The sequence below is a fragment of the Micrasema longulum genome, unplaced genomic scaffold, assembly GCF_059751315.1.
Source record: "Micrasema longulum isolate JH-2025_06_02 unplaced genomic scaffold, ASM5975131v1 h1tg000691l, whole genome shotgun sequence".
Lineage (NCBI taxonomy): Eukaryota > Metazoa > Arthropoda > Insecta > Trichoptera > Brachycentridae > Micrasema > Micrasema longulum.
Window position 1 is genome coordinate 64402 of NW_028277887.1, and position 14979 is coordinate 79380.

General features: G+C 39.8%; 1 protein-coding gene across 4 annotated transcripts in view; it reads right to left on the reverse strand.

Annotated features, from left to right (window-relative positions):
• The window catches only part of shot (dystonin-like protein short stop), a 495344-nt gene that overhangs the window by 55315 nt on the left and 425050 nt on the right, over positions 1-14979 (reverse strand). For all 4 annotated transcript variants that reach the window (XM_088229644.1, XM_088229645.1, XM_088229643.1 and 1 more), the window contains 12 exons: positions 14097-14289; positions 12295-12521; positions 10826-10970; positions 10566-10685; positions 9510-9707; positions 8385-8548; positions 8149-8248; positions 4082-4386; positions 3677-3838; positions 2961-3192; positions 2406-2594; positions 1959-2113 (listed from right to left, as the gene is read on the reverse strand). In XM_088229644.1, coding sequence (XP_088085770.1) covers positions 1959-2113; positions 2406-2594; positions 2961-3192; positions 3677-3838; positions 4082-4386; positions 8149-8248; positions 8385-8548; positions 9510-9707; positions 10566-10685; positions 10826-10970; positions 12295-12521; positions 14097-14289 — 2190 coding nt within the window. The remainder of the gene's footprint in view (positions 1-1958; positions 2114-2405; positions 2595-2960; positions 3193-3676; positions 3839-4081; positions 4387-8148; positions 8249-8384; positions 8549-9509; positions 9708-10565; positions 10686-10825; positions 10971-12294; positions 12522-14096; positions 14290-14979) is intronic.

A 14979-nucleotide genomic window follows, 5' to 3' on the forward strand; every position in this document is an offset into this window, starting at 1 on the left:
GAATAAACGACTTGCTAAAATGAATTTATCCATGCGAAGGAACTACTAAAGGGATACTTGCAAAGGTTTGCTTTAGGCCTAATGAAACTTAGCCAAAACCAAGTGTGGTTATCACTAGAGCCTTTATAGGGCACTGCAGATTGAATAAACGCCTTGCTAAAATGAATTTATCCATGCGAAGGAACTACTAAAGGGATACTTGCAAAGGTTTGCTTTAGGCCTAATGAAACTTAGCCAAAACCAAGTGTGGTAATCACTAGAGCCTTTATAGGGCACTGTACATTGTACATATATGATTTCAGGTCACACTAAACTTCCTTATTAACAGAAAAGATATAAAAAAATTGACGTTCTACCACACAATGTGTCAAAAGCTGAATTCTATTTTCCACAAACAAGCATTAAAGTTTGTTATAAATTAAAAATAACTCATAAACAACATAAACATATACAATAAAAAATAAGAAGCCATGACAAATGGGCAGCCAGGAACACAGGTACTGGAATAGAATTAATCAAATCGGAATTCTTGCCTTGTCAGACTCCTGCAGGTACACAAGATGGCCGCCGAAGGGGAAAACAAAATCAACATTATCGCATACATTTTAGTAAGGATCAAAAATGGTTGTTAAATATATTATGATACACATGTGGTCAAATTTACAGTGATTCATATTCAACTGGCTTGTTACATTATTATGGGAAAGGCTATTTCAAAGTGGACGAGAATTTTTTTTTTTTACATAGTCCCCCTGGACATTTCTATAGATTCTTGGTAGGAAATTTATCCGACCACTGTTAGCCACTAATGCTCCAGCGCACAAGGCGTTAGTCAGTGTCAATGGCTGCTATTTACGAAGCAGGGTTGGTGGAACACCCCCATATTCACCCGATCTGGCCACCAGTGACTACCGGCTTCTCCCAAAACTCAAGGAGCATGAGGTCATGTGCTGTGTAGAAGAGTGGTTGCCTGAGATCGGACAAATGTTCTTCTGGGAGGCTACAGAAATGTTGGAGCATCGCGGGAGGAAGTGCATACAAGTCCAGGGAGACTACGTCAAAAAATAAGTTATTATTGTCTCATAAAATAAAATAAATAAAACAACTTTGTTTTTAACCACTAATTTTTTATTTTCCACCGACCGGTTTCGAAGCAAACAAGCTTCTTCGTCAGGTTTACATAACTAATGAATTGATTCCTTTTTTATTTTTATCATGTTCACTAAATACTACATATGGACCCAATAAATCAAGTCATTTTTTCCTTACATGGGTGGTAGTTTGATATCATTATTTTCGAAGTTAGACAGGAGAGGACTAAAAGAAATATTGTTTAAATTAAAAAAGCTATTCATAATAAGAAAACAATAATTAATAACCAAATAAACAATATTTCTTTTAGTCCTCTCCTGTCTAACTTCGAAAATAATGATATCAAATTACCACCCGTGTAAGGAAAAAACGACTTGATTTATTGGGTGCACGTGTAGTATTTAGTGAACATGATAAAAATAAAAAAGGAATCAATTCATTAGTTACGTAAACCTTGATGAAGAAGCTTGTTTGCTTCGAAACCGGTCCATGGAAAATAAAAAAATTGTGGTTAAAAACAAAGTTGTTTTATTTATATTATTATAATGAATAACCACAAAGTTAGTGCTTCAAATATAAGCTTTATATCATTGTCTCAACCACTTCAAAATAGGTGTGGTGGAGCACACCAATTAACCCTCGTAGAATTAATATAGTGTGAACTTTGAACAAAATATACCTACAACTATATTATCAAATTAAGACAATTCGTTGTTTCGAGCAACTCGCTTACTCTGACAAATTATCCAAATCAAATTACAATAAAAGATGATGCACTTTAGAATTTTTCAAGTTGAATATGCAATTTTGTTATTGTGAAATGTGTCAAAAGGGACAATATCGATATGTGAGGAGTGCGTACTGACCTGTTGAGGGCTTCGACCTTAACCATGTGCGGGTCGACTTCGTCCTTAAACTTGTTAAGCTGCTGAATCTGCTTCTTGACCGCGTCGATATCGGAGCCCAGTGGACCCATGCGGGCAAACTTTTCCTCGGCTGTTTCCAGGAATTCCAGAAGATTCTAGAAGAAAATTACAAATGAGAAAACTGTGTTAAATTTGTTCGCCTACCATGAGGTTCCAGGTTTGATTCCTGGCAAGAGCGACACAAATAGTTTGTTCAGAGGGTGGTTTTATACAGCAATATTTCATTATCCCTGAACTAATCATCTAAACTTCATGTAACAGATGCTCAAGATACGCTGATTTGGTGTATTAATGGAGTTATGCAAGGGAATTATTATTATGAGATGAAAACCATTTTAAACTGGTCGGTGGTCAAAATGATTACTAAGAGTAATTGAGAGTAAATACCTGAAGAGTCTCATGGAATTCCATGGCTTTCTCCATGGCGTCTATGAGGTTCTCCTCCCTCTTGGCGTAGAGTGCTGTGATGTTGTCCCATGCGCTGTCCAGGTCTTCGATGTGCTTCTTAACCTCGGGTTTGTCTGGCTCACCGCACAGGTTCATCAGCTTGGAGCCAGTCTTCCTCACTTGCTCCACCTGCCATGGACAATTCAATTAGTGGACTGAACAGATAAAAACATATAATTGCACTTGACTGTACTTATTCTCACACTTCATTCGCATTCGACCGTACTAATTCTTGTATTCAACTGTACATATTCTCAACTATGCACTTGACTTTACTTATTCACATCCTTGCATTCAACTGTATTTATTCACACTTATGCACTTGACTACAGTCATACTTGAATTCAACTGAACTTATTCTAACCCTTGCACTTGACTGCACTCTTTCTCCTTCTCACTCCACTGCACTAATTCTTATTCTCGAATTCACAAGTATTTATTCTCATCTTTACATTTACCAGTATTTGTTTCCCCTCAATCAAAGAGAATGCTCACCTCTGGCTTGGTCTGGTCGATCTCTTGGCGGATCTCCTGCAGAGCGACCTGCTGGGCCTGGATAGCGCGCGGCTGAGCGGCTGGCGCCTCTTGCGCAGCCAGCGCCTCTCCCAGCTCACGCAGCGTGCTCATGACGGCCGTGAGCTCACGCCAGAACCGGCGTGCCAACTCCAGTGTCTCCTCCAGCGAGCGTCCGCGGTCGCCCGTCGTCTTCTGGATCTCGTTCCACAGCCTGGAAAGAAATACATCCAAATAAGATGTAGTCTAAGGCTAACAAAAGTTGCAAATATTAAACTCCCACAGTGCAAGCAGGTATTCTGCAAAACATCAGACCCAAGATATAGAGTAGATACTAAAAAATTAAATGGTGTCAGCAATATTTTGATAATGTTGGCTCCCAACAAATCCAGAAATGACAAAATTGAACCCAGGACCTCAAGTGTGGTAGGTGAACATGTCAGCCACTACACAACGAGGCGGGCTTACCTCCATTAGATTTCCTAAGTCAGGATTTTTACCTGAGAGCAGTCGAAAGGCCCAATCAAGTAAATGCGCAAATCGCCATGTTCATTGTTTTTTTACTAAGCATCCTAAATGCACAGGAGCTGGTAGCCTTGAGGTTGGTTCAAGATACTGTAGATAAACCTTGAGGTTGGTTCAAGATACTGTATGCTCAACTAGGGAGTGGACATTTAATGTTCTTTTTGAATACTCACGAGTTAAGGCGTTCAAGCTTCTTCTTGATATCCTTAACAGCGGGGTCTGCCTTGTTACTGGCCTTGCTGATGACATCATTAGCGGCACGCTTGACTGCCGCATATGCCTCTTCTCGCTTGTCCAAATCTTCAATGATGGCGTTGTTCTCTTCGATCTGATCCCTGGGCAAAAACAAAAGGATAAAAATATGTAAAAAACTTTACATGAGTAAAAAGTCATCTATTTGATTAAATAAGCAAGCAAGGTATACTTAAATCCCATTGATTAATTTTTAGTTTTTAACCGCTCGAGTGCCGGAGCGTAGATCTGTACTTCAAAGATTTTGTGGTCAATAATTGTGGATAACTGTTAGCAAAACCACTGCTTTCTAAAAGAGTGGCAAAATTGATTCAAATGTGGCTTACTCGATCTTGGGGGGGTGCGCGGACACGGGCTCGAGCGTGCCGAGCTGGTCTCTAGCGCCGGCCAGTGCGCGCAGCATGCCCTCCAGCTTGTCGGCGAACAGCGCCGACTCCTGCAACGCGCCCTCTAGCGCTTGCTGGCGCGCGCGCAGCTCGGCGCGCAGCGCGGCGTAGCGCGCGCAATCGCCCTCGGCCGTCTCGTGCAGCCGCTGCGCGTCCTCCTCCGAGCAGAGCTGCGCGAGCGCCTCGCCCGTCTTCACCAGCTTATCCACGAGCGGCTTGTGCTCGTTGATCGACTGCATCAGCATCTGGAAATGAAAAAAAAAAATATTAGTGACCAAATTCAATTTCTGTGTCCAGGCAGATAAAAAATACAGTTCTGTGTGTGAATTTAAACCAGAACCCTGGAAAATAAGCTCCTGACATTACTGTGACCTGTTTAGATCTTCTTCTTTCTGTGCCATATCAGGTCTCCCCGACGTTGGCGATCACTCTAGAGTAGGCATTCCGGTCCTGCGCCAACTGGAACAGCGCCTCAACCCCACGCACTCCCGTCCAGTCGCGGATGTTTCTCAGCCAGGACATCTGTCGCCTTCCAACCCCACGCTTTCCCTCGATCTTTCCCATCATAATAAGCTGTAGAAGCGTATATTTGCTTCCGCGCATAATATGGCCCAGATATGCGAGTTTTCTCTGTTTTATTGAGGACAATAGTTCTTTTTCGGCACTGGCTCGTCTCAACACCTCCACGTTGGTCACTAAATCTGTCCACGGGATTTTCAGCATTCTCCGGTGAAGCCACATTTCAAAAGCCTCTAATCGGTTCATGGAGTTCACCTTGAGAGTCCATGTTTCAACCCCGTAGAGCAGTATTGACCACACATAGCACTTGACCATCCTCTGTCTCAGTTTTAAATTAAGACTATCACTGCAGAAGAATGATTTCATGCCATTGAATGCTGATCGTGCTATTTCTATTCTGCATCTAATTTCCTTATCCGGATCCAGATCAGAAGTGATTTGACTGCCGAGGTATTTAAAGTTAGTCACTCTCTCTATTGTTTGACCATTTATTAGCAATACAGCATTATTGTGAGGGTTTCGGCTAAACACTATCATCTTTGTTTTGGCCACATTGATGTTCAAGCCCATTACTCTACCAGCTTCGTCAATTTTATTAAGAAGTTCCTGAAGGACACATGCGTTGTCAGCCAGGATAACGGTATCGTCAGCATATCGGATGTTATTGACAATTTCGCCGTTAATTCTTATTCCCTTTCTGACATCAGAGAGAGCATTCTTAAATATCTTGTTCGAGTATAAGTTAAAAAGTAAGGGCGATAATATGCAGCCTTGTCTCACTCCACGCTTAATTGCAATATCTCTCGTTACATTGTGACCTAATCTTATCACAGCTGTCTGCTGCCAGTAAAGGTTCTTTATGAAATTAACATCCTTGTCATCCAGCTGGCACTCCTGTAACAGTTTCAGTAATTCTGAATGCTTTACTCTGTCAAATGCCTTCTCGTAGTCAATAAAGCAAGCAAAAACGTCTTTTCGCTGATCTCGACATTTTTGTAGAAGGACATTCATTCCAAATAGTGCTTCACGTGTACCAAAAGCTTTCCTAAATCCAAACTGGGCATTGTCCAAATCCTGTTCACATTTGCCTCTTATTCGAGCATGAATAATTTTAAGGAGTATTTTGAGCATATGGCTCATAAGACTAATGAGTCGATAATCACTACATTTTTTGGGATGCTGTTTTTTAGGTAGTGTAATAAATATTGACTGGAGCCATTCTGATGGAATTCTTCCTGTGTCATAAATTTTATTATAAAGTTTAATGATTTGATCAATGTTTTCTTCATGGATAAGTTTTATCATTTCTATAGGGATTTCATCAGGTCCACTCGCTTTATTATTTTTTGATGTGGCTATAGCGTGGAGAAGTTCAGATTTTAGAATAGTAGGACCCTGATTTGGGATTGTCAAATCAAAATTTTCTCTATCGTCTGCAAATAAGTCTTTTATATATGATTCCCATGTATCTGTCAGTTCATCCTCATCTAGTATCAATTTATTATCGTCATTTACTAAGCTCATTGGTCTATGCTTTCCTTTTGTCACTCTGGATATCTCCTTCACTTTCTTATGCAAATTAAATGCATCATGCTTTGAACAAAGGATATCCAATTCATGACACTGTCTCCTCATCCATTCTTCTTTAGCCTTTTTTATTTCGGACTTGATTCTTCTGTGTATAATTTTATATTGGTCAGTATCATTTTTATTTTGTCTACGATGTTCCATGAGTTCAAGAATATGATCAGTCATCCAAGACTGTTTCTTTCCCTGTTTTCCTCTCTTAAGGTGTTCATTACAGACATCTTTTATTATAATTTTGAAGTTGTTCCAGCTCGTATCAACATCAATTTCACTATTACTTTCACTTGCATTGTCTGTCAATTGTGCCAATTTTTGGTTTAAATCGGATTCCACTTTTTGTTTGACAATATGATTCTGCAGTTTAGTTAAATCTATCTGATTGTTCGGATGCTTTGTTTTCAATTCTTTCAACTTCAGTTGGATATCCGCTACAAGTAGGCTATGGTCAGAACCAATGTCAGCTCCTGGATAAGTTGTAGCACGTTTAACACAGTTTTTAAATCTATTATTAATAAGTATATAGTCGATTTGGTTTCTTACTGGTGGAAGGTTATCTCTGATGTCCATTGGTGCTTTCCATGTATAGAGTCTGCGCTTGGGCAGTTTAAACCATGTATTTGTAATGATCATTTCAGTTTCCTGACAGAATTCATATAATCTATCTCCTCTTTGGTTGCCTGCGCCAAGTCCATAGTCACCTACTATATGCGATCTTCGACCTTCACCTACTTTGGCATTAAAATCACCAATAACAATTGTGATTTCGTCTCCTTTTACCGAGTTAAGGACACTTTGAATGGCCTCGTAAAACACTTCCACGTCATCATCGTACCTCCTTTCAGATGTTGGGGCATACACCTGTATGATATTCATGTTGAATGGTTGGCAGCTGATCTGCAGCAGCATAATTCTGTCGTTCACAGGAATGAAGTTCTTAACAAACTTGGTGTACTCTTTTGTAACAAATATTCCAACACCATTCCTATGGTGTTTGTCCTGCGGATCACTTCCAGAATAGTAAATTGTGCCTTTTTCATGATGTTGAATACCTGCGCCAGACCATCTCATCTCACTAATTCCCATAATGTGTATGCTACACCTAACAGTTTCCTGTATCAAGTTCTCTAATTTACCTGCAGCATACAGGCTCCTCGCATTCCATGTTTAGATCTATTGTGATGAATAAAAAGGGGAAATAAGCCCCTGACATCACTGCGACCTGTTTAGATCTATTGTGATGAATAAAAAGGGGATTCTTGTGTTGTTGATGAGGGTCAGAGCTAAAGAAGCTCCAGACATCACTGTGATCTGTTTGGATCTATTGTGGGGAATAAAAAGGGATTCTTATCATGTAGATGGGGATCAGTTTTAAATAAGCTCCTGACATAACTGCGACCTGTTTAGATCTATTGTGATGAATAAAAAGGGGATTCTTGTGTTGTTGATGGGGGTCAGAGCTAAAGAAGCTCCTGACATCACTGCGACCTGTTTAGATCTATTGCAATGAATAAAAGGGGGATTCTTGTGTTGTTGATGAGGGTCAGAGCTAAAGAAGCTCCAGACATCACTGTGATCTGTTTGGATCTATTGTGGGGAATAAAAAGGGATTCTTATCATGTAGATGGGGATCAGTTTTAAATAAGCTCCTGACATCACTGCGACCTGTTTAGATCTATTGTGATGAATAAAAAGGGGATTCTTATCATGTAGATGGGGATCAGTTTTAAATAAGCTCCTGACATCACTGCAACCTGTTTAGATCTATTGCGATGAATAAAAAGGGGATTCTTGTGTTTTCCATTGGGGTTAATGCTAAATAAGCTCCAGACATTACTGTGATCTGAGATTTATTTTGACATAAAAAGAGGTCGTTAATGATATATATTAAATATTGTACAAACCTCATTCTTATCTTGTTGAGCGGCGATCTGTTCTGGTCGCAGAGCGGGCATGGCGAGCATTCCAATTTGGCGTTCCATATCGTCCAACCAAGTTGAAAGACTAGAAAGTTAAAAATGAGTATTATTTCGAATACCAAAAAACATTAATGTGATAATTCATAAATATTATTGAAAAAGTGCTTTTTTAAAAAAACTTTGTTGATAAGCATCTAATAGATACGTAATATTATGCTTACTCATCGTGAGTGTCGGCAAAGTGTTCGGCCAGTGGAAGGGCCTGCTCCAGGATACCGAGTCGGTCGGAGCTGAGCTGCCCGACGGTCTCCATGGTCTCTCGGAGTTCCTCCATCTTGTCTCTGATGATGGACATGTCTTCTGACGGCTGCGACTCACGGAGCACCTAAACAAATGCAATAAACAAATTGTTTAGAGAAATAATGAAGAATCACCGCCGGTGATTGATACAATTATTTTTTTAATATAATGCGAGGTATATATCCGGAGAGTAAGTTCCGTTTATATTTCTTGTCATCATCGTGCAGCAGATGTGTGGTACTTGACCCTGATCTATTGAAAAGGAGTTGACGCCATTTTGAGTTAACCATTGTGTATGCTTCGTGGTGCTTGTTTGGAATGGTGAATAAAATTGAAAACCCCGCTGCTTGAAACGCAAGGGCTGTAATTTTTTCCCTTATGCAAAAAAACATTTAACCAGCTTACATTCATCGACAGATCTGTGAGGTCAGATAAGTGATTAAATGGTAAGGATAGTGGAGAGACAGTTCAATGAAGGTCGTGATAATGTGCATGATGACAAACATATGGTGAATTTGATCTACCGACATGTCGATATGTGTTTTCATTATGTCATCTCAGACGTGATATGATCTAATTCAACCAATAAGTGACGCTGAAACTTTATCTGAAAATTTATCTTTAATTATGACTTCGTAATGAAGGAATGACACTTTAGATATGTGTACCGTTGCGTACGCGTCTTTTTGGTATATATCGATGTACCTATCCAAAACTTGAAGGTGGAGGGTCGGTAGTGTATCTTCATAATCACTCGGGAGAATTTATCTTCAACTATAACATCATGGCGAATGTGTAACGTCCTTAATTTCCCATTGTAATTGTGGCCCCGGTGAGTTTTTGGTGAAAATTTGTATAAGATTGAAATAATTGTTATTTCGTTTGATGAGAAGATACTAGATATTTACCTAGAAAACATTTTGACGGACGTTATTCCACTCTAAAAGCACTCAGCTGGAGAGGAAACTTTGATAGTGCAAATAAGTAATAAACTGTATTTTATTCCAAGGTTTATTCTTATGTTTATTGTGAGTTAGTTTTCTTACCTTCTTGGCATTGCTGATGAGGTCTCTGACCCGAGCGCGCTGCCCGCTAACATCGTCATTGAACGCGCGGTGCTCTTTGAGCTGCGCTCGCAGGGGCGGGGGTTCGCATCCCGGGGGGGCGGCGTTGCGCAGGCGCTCATCCGCCTCGCGGAACCACTCTAGCAATTCGTCCATGTCCCCGGCTACTTCGCGGGACCGCTGAAAGTGGAAACAACAACTAGTCAATAAACGCTTTCGGGACAAGTAATGCAAGAACAAATATGGCTCACAGTTGGTAACATAGTTGCTAACTAAAGTGGCAGTGGACAAGACATTCGGCTTGACAGGGGACACCAGATGGGCGTCACGAAGTGGAGGCCCTGGGCAAATAAAAGGAGTGTCAGAAGTAAATTGTCCAAATAGCTGGTGGTGCCTGGATGCTAATGAGTCAAGACAAAGACGAGTAGAAGGAGTTAAAAGAGACCTATATCCAGCAATGGAGAGATGAAGATTAGAGGAAGATTAAAAAGAGTCACAAGAGAGCACTTGAGCATTTCATGAATTTAATAAAACCAAAGAATGATAGAATCAAGCGAGAGTGCAAATCTGAGACAAGTATAATTAATAAGATTAAAAAAGGGTCACTAAGATGGTTTGGTCATGTAGAACGAATGGATGACGAAAGAATGGTAAAACAGATACATGGCGAGAATGAATGGTAACATAAGACGAGGACGACCAAGAAGGACGTGGCATGATCAGATGAACCAATATCTCGAGTTTGGTCATGTCAAAAGCAGACACAACCGAAGGACATGTATAAAAAGACATATGAATGTGGAAGAAACTAGAAATGTATGTAAACCACTACGGAAAAATGACGTGATGGTAGTAGAAGTAGTAATATAATAAAATAGCGATGTTTAACAAAATTTTATGCTTTTTCAGAAATGTTTTGAACTAAACGCAAGAAGGGAGATTGGTTTGTATGAGTATATTTACACTGTCAAAAAGCCTAAAGTTTATTAACAAGGAAGTCAATTTCAGGAAAATAAATTAATATGAGATTTTCCTAACCAGTTTGCTGAGGTGAAGTCTCTCTGCTTTCCTCTGGATTTGTTCCACGATGGCGTCGAATCTCCTGTTATCTCTGGTCATCAGACCTTCGATGGTGGCTGCTCCTTCACCCGGTGAAATCTGATAACAATTATTATAAAGTAATTAGGAATAATCTAGAAAAACGACATAAAAATTGCTTATGTATGCGTACCTTCAAACAAACATAATATGTGAGAAAAATCTTTAGTTAGAGCAATGTAAAGTTCTTAGTTTGTTACCTGGCAAAGCTGAGGCCCGACAAGGTTGATGGCTTCCAGAACTGGACGGAAGTGTTGGAGATCTTCTTCCAGCCTGATGATGTCTTGCTCGCGAGGTTCTGCAGTCTGCAGTGCTGCCTCGGCCACGCCCATCCAATCAACAAGCCTAGAAAACGAAATACATTATATAAATGCAAACATTGAAATTACTATGAACAGAAATCAATATCTGATGGATCACCGAGTTAAACATAGCCTCCTTTATAACCCTAGAAAGTATTCCTTGGACCACTAGAACAGTCTTCATGAAAAAATGAGATTAGTGCATTTTCGGTTAAGGCTGAATGGTAACGTAAGACGATGACGACCAAGAGAGACGCTGCATGATCGGATAAACCTAAATCTCAGGTCTAATCATGTCAAAAGCAGACACAATTCAAGGGCATTTATGACAAGAAATATGAATGTGGAAGAAACTGAGAATGTACGTATGTTAGGATAAACATGTGTGGCGGTTTAAAGTAGTAACAGTAGCCGTAGTCTGATTAAAAGTAAAGAAATCATACGACTTTTTGGCAAAAAAAACCAGACGGTATCGATGCCCTGGCCACCTTAATCACCGGACTTGGACCCCTGCGACTTTTTCCTGTTCCTAAAGATGAAGAGGACTATGAAAGTATGACGTTTTATGAGCATGGACTCTTCTATAATTTATATCTCTATATAGACTGAATCACTAATGGAACAGAAGGCCATACCATGAGCGCATTCCAGAAATGTTTCGAGGATTGAAAAAATGCTAGCATAAGTGTAGAGGCCAGCGGTTCAATTTACGCGATGATTGTTTTTGTCAACAAGAGATAAATTAAATCGACTCATGCACATTAATTGCATTCGTGAATTAATGTGTAGTTGAATGTCTCGCTGAGAGATGGCGGGATCGTTTTCGCTCGGTCAGCAATGTCGCATGATTCGCGGCCGAAGAGATCCGGTGTATTTTTTTCGAAATGGCACTCGACAGTTTTTTGCTCGCGCTCAGACTTGTGCTTCAAGGCTGACTTCTTTTTGAAGATTTATCATCGTGGCATTGCGCCACACCAAAACCACAGAAATCAACCCATTGAAGTGATCAAGAAAATACGGATCATAGTGGATGCCATAGGATATTCTAAGGTCAGTTTTTATATATCTTTTTTTGACTGGGAATAATTGGTTATGTTGAACTGCTGGCAACAATTATTGTATGACATTTTAAAAATTGAATGTGAACATTAAACGCATCCCTTAAAAGGAAGTGTATCATAACTTAAAGTAGATACTATTTAAACGTATCGAAATTTATTATGCAATAAGTGTACTAAATTGTCGGGTATCTGGTACAAGTTGGTTATCACAATTTTTTGAAAAATAAGATGTCTTCCTTCATAAATGGCATCAAATAATCTTTGTTTAAAAAGTATTTTCAATAAAAACATTATGTGTAGACTCACTTGTTGTGGCTGTTGTGGAAATGTTGTAGAAGGGGCAGGGCCTCAGAGGCGGCCCTCAGCAGGTCCGCTCCCCGACTGGTGAGGTCTCCGTACCTTCGCTGCAGGGCATCCAGCTTGTCCTTCAGCTGCAGAGCCTCGTCCCCGGAGATGTGCTTCATCAGCTCGAGGCCGGACTCCACGGTGGATTCCACGGCTTCTTGCTTGGAGGCAATCTCTTCCGTCAGTTCCTAGAGGGAAAATATTAGAATTTATAATTAGAGCATATTTTTTATTGCGGTTATGCCTGGTATAGCTGTCAAAATCGTGTGTCTCATTTAGGAAATGACTTCAGTTTCAAGTAGGCTATAGCCACCTTTTTACATTGGTCCCTACAAAAAATCTTCAATGAAGACAGTATTTATTTATGCATTATTTAATTAGTTCATAACATCTTAACACTTTGTATCCCGGAGCCGTGTAAACGCGTGATTATATAACCACGCGTTGTGTCCCGGTCCCGTGTTCTCACGTGGTTTACCAGCTGTCTAAAAAAGTGCATTTTATTGACATCTAGTGACTTTTATTAGTACTTTTTCGCTGCTGGTAAACCACGTGTTTACACAGGACCGGGACACAACGCATGGTTATTTAATCACGTGTTTACACGGCTCCGAGATACAAAGCACAAAACAATGAGTGAGGCCCTGTATATATGCAAACATTGCAATGCGCAATGTGGCTCTCCATAAAGGCCAATATTGGCCAAACTATCATACAAAAATGACATATTTAATTGTTTCAAATAAATATGAGAAGTTTGAATTGATTTAACCCAGTATTTTTATAATTATGACACTTTTAAGAAACCCTTCACAAAGCATGCAATTTCACAAAAATGGGCCGGGCACAGGGTAAACTATACGGGTATTCGGCCGGGTCTCAAAGTGTTAAGAACAAATGGTAACTTTTAACAACATCACAATTTTTTATCAAAATTTCTCAAGAACTTTTTCGAATTAATTTGACACATTTTAAAGCTTTCTATTTCTTTTATTTCTTCAGGTAACTCATTGTACAGCTTCAATCCCTTGTACAATAAGTTTTGAGACTCCGTTTTTCTCCTCATTAGTAATCTTATCTTTTTTTTTATCCTTAATTTTATATGTATGACATTGTTCGTTGAATTTTATAACCTTTTAAATTTTATTTATCCCCTTAATTATTTTATCTTTAAAAATAGCTACATTATATTTTATTTGTTGCTTGACGGTGAGCAAGCCAACATCATTGTGCTTTCTTTCTACATTAGAATACATGAGGGTATTCTAAGCAAATTTAGAAATCTCCCCCAAAAACAGAAAATTAGTTATTGATGCCAAAATAAACTATACATAAAAACCTACCTACCTTAGACCATAGCATAATTCAAAACCGTCGAATGAGTCTACGCTCCTTCTGGACTATTCTTAATTCTATGCCCTTACATAATTTTTTCCAGTATAATACTCATCATTTTAAAGAACTTGTAGATTTTTGATTTCCCTTTCATTATATAAAAAAAGAATAGAAGAACAGTAATTTATTAGTGGACAAATGATTATTTTATAAATAAGAACACTACTCTTTATATCTATTACAAAAAATAAGAAAGTTATGATATGTGTCCATATGAGTGGATACGAAAAATATTATATATCCTGATAAAAAAGTGTCTGTGTTAAAAATAAGCACCATTGTCATCATTCCTCATCGTGCGCTTGATAGCCGGCCGAGTCCATCCAGGCGCCGGGCCGTGGCAATACGGCCATGCATTATGTACTCACCGCCAGGTCGTCCATGAGCCGGAGCAGGGCGTCCGTGTGCACAGGCAGCGGGCGCGCGCGGCGAAGGCGGCGCTCGGCCGCGTCCATCCAGGCGCCCAGCTCCTGGTAAGTGAGCACGAGGTGGCGCAGAGCGCTGCGCGAACGCTCCAGCAGCTCGCCGGCGCTCAGGCTGCTGTCGGCCAGCGCCTGGTACCTGGGGAGAGACGACCAAACGCATCGTTTCATTTGAGCACGATACTTTTACATGTCAAAAAAAATATTTTTAGATTGTCTAAATGTCAAAACAAGTAGACACGGTTCTTGCTACCATTCCCGTTTGCAATATGGTCATGAGGAAGAATGACAATATCCGGTATAAGCCCTCCATATAATTTGCCAAGCTCACAGCGTAAGGAAAAATGAAAGCAATTGCAAAAAAAACATTGCTTTTTAGTATGAGGGAAACCGAAGACCCACTGTCTTTAAAATGGTTTTTGGGTATGTGGAGGAAGTGCTTTCACACTGTCCAAATGTCTTCGGAGCATTCATTCCTTAACACGAGTCACTACACGATCAAAAATAAAAACAATGAAACTAATTGATAAGAATTAAATGCCGGGAATTTTGCTTTTAGAGAATTTCATTTCATTTTTTTTTTTTTTTTGCACCACAACAGGCCAGGATGCCCAATTACAGTGGTGAATTACATTACAGAACAACCAGGCTTGAGAAAAATCACATTTTTAATTTTTGTGTTCTCACCGGGAATCAAACCTGGAACCTTCCGTGCGTGAGTCAAGCGTCTTGACCACTACACCACGGAGGCCGCCAATCACTTAATTACCTCGGGCCCGGGGGGCATAGCTGTCGATGGAACTACCAACCAGCGGCCCTTGTTACAGTT